Below are 4,046 nucleotides of genomic sequence, written 5' to 3'. Positions count from 1 at the left end.
CAAACATATACACACATACATACATATATACACATATATACGACGAGCTTCTTTCAGTTTCCGTCTACCAAATCCACTCACAAGGATTTGGTCGGCCCGAGGCTATAGTAGAAGACACTTTCCCAAGATGCCACGCAGTGGGACTGAACCCAGAACCATGTGGTTGGTAAGCAGGCTACTTACCACACAGCCACTCCTACTTTAATTGAAATGCAGTTTCCTCAAAATTAAACATATCTAATATAATAAATATCAATGTCAATGTGTCAGTGTGTCAGTGTGTCACACTTTTTCAACTTTACTCCTAGAGGCTGTAGCCCAACATATCATACTAGTTTGGAATCAGGCTGACTCTGTGAGTAAATTAAAACATTCCGGGCCGAATCCGGACCTGCAATCCTGAAATTTTGGATTCCTATGTTTTCATTACTGCGATTGTTTTCGGCGATTTTTTTTTTACATGACTTTTAGCGACGAATATAATCATCATTAGGAAATGACTCTGGAGGAAGCAATTGCAACAAATTCTCCAAAATAAGTCAGAGATCTGTTTGAAAATCTTCCCATTCGCATTAGTTGCTTAAAAGCTACATACTAACTTGAAAACCGCCCTGTCGGGCGGCTTTTAAGCGAGTAATAGAATATTTTTAACATGACCTGTGACACGATATAATATTAACCTGAAGTGTGGTTAACATTTAGTCTATCATCTAAGATATTCACGGTTCTCAGACATCCGGGACAACGACACAACTGCTCATTAAATGATGATGAATATCTTTTTGTAGTCTTCCGCTGTTTTCTGTTTTGAGGTAGAACCTTTCCAGAGGTCTGATATTCACTAGTCTCACATTTATGATGATGAATAAATGACACTTAATGCTTAAATGATAAAAAGTCATAAAATTGTGTGAAATGTAATGATTTGTAAAACAGAGAATTGACCTTATTTTATTTCTAATTAGCTGTCATGTATTTATTTTAGGCATACACACCAATGTCCTTGATGTCACAAGCAGTGAACAAGTTAAAGCTTTTGCTGAAAATATTCATAAAGTTGATATAATTTTTAACTGTGCCGGGTAAATATAGATTTTCTTCACATCATCATTCTTGATTTTATCCTTACTTATGCAAGTGAAACTTAATTTAGAAGAAAGGTAATTTAATTGAAACGAAATTTTTAATCTGTAATACTCGATTTACTTTTAATCGCTTGAACTCTTTTTAGATATCTTCAGAAAAATTTCCAAGGACATGGAAAAATATTACTGTATTGAAAAATTTACTACACCTTGCAGAATTTGCTCCGAAAAAGGAAAACTTAACAGCTAATGAAGAATCAGTAACAGATATCTGTTTTGAGAAATTAGCTGCACTCGCGAGTGCATCAGCAAAAAGAATGGACTAATATATCAACCCAAGATATTGGAGATGAAGAATCACTGGATCCTGCTGACGTGGCTAATGAAGTGCTGTCTTAGAACCTAAACCGAAGCAAGCAGTTTTCTGCCAGAAAAAGTTTGTCAGTGTTCTTCACTCAAAATCAGCTGTGTCAGCTATTTTCCTACTCAGAATCTTGACGCCATTATATAAAAAGGTGAAGGCAAACTGGATGAGCATTGTCATTATTTTAAAACTTCAATGCTTTACACTGTTCGTGACAATGATGACCATTGTTTGAAAAAGTGACTCCTGTATAGACCATCAAAGAATACAGTTTATTGCTTTTATTGTACTTTGATGTTGTGCTGCTGTGACAGGTTTTCCAGCAAGGATGGCTTTAACGATTGTGTTGCAGTTCAATATTTTATGTAAGGAATATTCTCATGTTAATAGAAAGTTGGAAAAGCAAGAAATATCGGACTGAAATTTTGCGCTATGTTGTAGCTATGACAATATTTCTTGTTAAGAGAAGCCTGGCATTTAGTGGTAATGAAGAAATCATAGGATCTAAGCACAATGGGAATTTTGGGGTAATTATGGCGCTTGGTGCACTATCTAATCCATTCTTAATGGGCTGTTTGAAAATATTTGGCAATTCTGGAAGTGCTAAGCAATCATGCTTATCACTAATATCTATGAAGATATTGTTCTGTTGAATGCAAAATATGTGAATCATATTGTAGCAGAACTTCAATGTATTTGTTAGTTTCTGTAGATTTAACACCAGATCACACTCATGTTGATCAGATAGCAGCTATCGTGCGTTATGTTATTTCTGGAGAGTTGATAGAAAGGCTTTTAACTTTCCTGCAGATTGGTTCGAATTTTTAAAAATAGGGAATAAGTTTTGAAGACTGCAGGTTCAGTCCCATGACAATGCCAATGTCTTCACTACAAAGGAATACAAGCCAAATTTAAGGAAAGTAATTTGACTACGGTTTTGATTCTCTAAGCAGTTCATTCGGTGAATCTTGTTGGACATACTACTACTTGTTGCTGGTTTGAAGCCTTTCGCTATTTTGGTTTCATACAAAGGTATACACTGTTTTTTCTACGTTGACAGGAAAAAATTTAATGAAATCTTTGGAAATAAATAAAATAGAACTGTCGTTGAACTCCTTGTCAGAAACACGTTGGTCAGCAAGAGCATATGCTATTGAAGCCCACGTTGATGAATATAACTGCATTCAAAATGCACTCGGAAATATTGAAGATGATTTAGAACAAACACCTGAAGCAAGATATGAACTCAGACATTGGCAGACAAAATGGATTATCTTGAAACTGTCCTAATGTCTAAGATCTGGAATTTAATTCTTGTACGGTTTAACAGTAAAAATAAAGTTTTTCAAGGAATTGGAGTTGATCTGAATAAAGTGGTGTATCTAATCGATTCTTTGGAAATTTTCTGAAATCACATTGGGGTAGGTATGGAGAGTTGGAACTGGATATCAGGAACATGCGTGGAAACACAAACTATAGAGTAACGACAAAGAGACAAAGGAAGAGAAACAAACATGATGTAAACCTTGCATCAACCTCGGGACATCCAATGTCATTTTAGACCAGTTTTTTGTCGCCTAATAAACATACAAGGTAGGCTATCAATCAGTGCACGGCAAGTTCAAAGTTATAGTGAACTTATGTAGTTTATCAGATGCAGAGATAAAAACTGAAACTGAGAACCCCCAACCCCCACCCGCTTTCGCCTGTGAGATAAGTAAGGTGTATTCTGCAGCCTTTCGTAAGCTCAGGTCATGTTTTGCCCCATCTCATCAGGCACTTTCAATCCACAATACTAAAACTTTTCCAACTGTTGCTGTAGTTCTTAGGATATATTTGAGCTTGATGGCAATTAGTTGTTCTTTCAGTAAGTAGGGAATGATAAAGAATAATCTGAGAGCCACAAGGACGCATAAAAGACTAAGTGTTCTAAAAATGATGCAGTTAGAAGAAATCATTAAAGATTCTTGAGATGCCAAGTTTAGAAAGAAAGAAAATCTTGCTATACTTAATTTCGATAACAAAATATTCTATTGACGAGAGAATTTAAACTTTCTGTGTGGTAATTAGTCAATTTCAATTACATACAACAGACAGATTTTATATATATATATATCTCCTCCTATTCCTTTTATCTTGATAGCTTTCCTCTCCCATCCCCCTCACAATATCTTGATCCCCATCTAGCACTCTTATTTTCATTTTTTCTTCCTCTTTCTTTCCTTCTTTCTTTCTTCTTTCCTCTCCTACCATTCTCCGCCTAACATACCATTCTCCGTCTTCTCTCTATCTACTTACCCCGACCAGTACGTTCCCAAAATTTCATTCACACCACAAGACCCCTTTGAATGAACAACATATAGAATTTATGTCTCCACACTATCCACTTGTAATAACAAGCTTTGTTGTCTCATTTTATTTAACATATACATGCTCACACAAGACCCGAATTAGACACCTCACCCCCATTATTATCGAACTAAGAGTCTAACTAGAGTCTAACTCCCGTAGCACTTACATAGCCTTACCTGCCAACTTGGGTTTTCTGGATACCATACCAATACCTCTCATACACACACACACACACACATACACAC

General features: G+C 35.9%; 1 protein-coding gene across 2 annotated transcripts in view; it reads left to right on the top strand.

Moving 5' to 3' along the window:
* The window catches only part of LOC106879984 (dehydrogenase/reductase SDR family member 6), an 89,963-nt gene that overhangs the window by 47,308 nt on the left and 38,609 nt on the right, over positions 1-4,046 (top strand). For both annotated transcript variants that reach the window (XM_014929757.2, XM_014929756.2), the window contains exon 4: positions 986-1,082. In XM_014929757.2, the coding sequence (XP_014785243.1) occupies positions 986-1,082 (97 nt within the window). The remainder of the gene's footprint in view (positions 1-985; positions 1,083-4,046) is intronic.

This window comes from Octopus bimaculoides, chromosome 21 (assembly GCF_001194135.2).
Source record: "Octopus bimaculoides isolate UCB-OBI-ISO-001 chromosome 21, ASM119413v2, whole genome shotgun sequence".
In the NCBI taxonomy this organism is placed as follows: Eukaryota; Metazoa; Mollusca; class Cephalopoda; order Octopoda; family Octopodidae; genus Octopus; species Octopus bimaculoides.
This window is presented reverse-complemented; position numbering and strand designations above follow the sequence as displayed.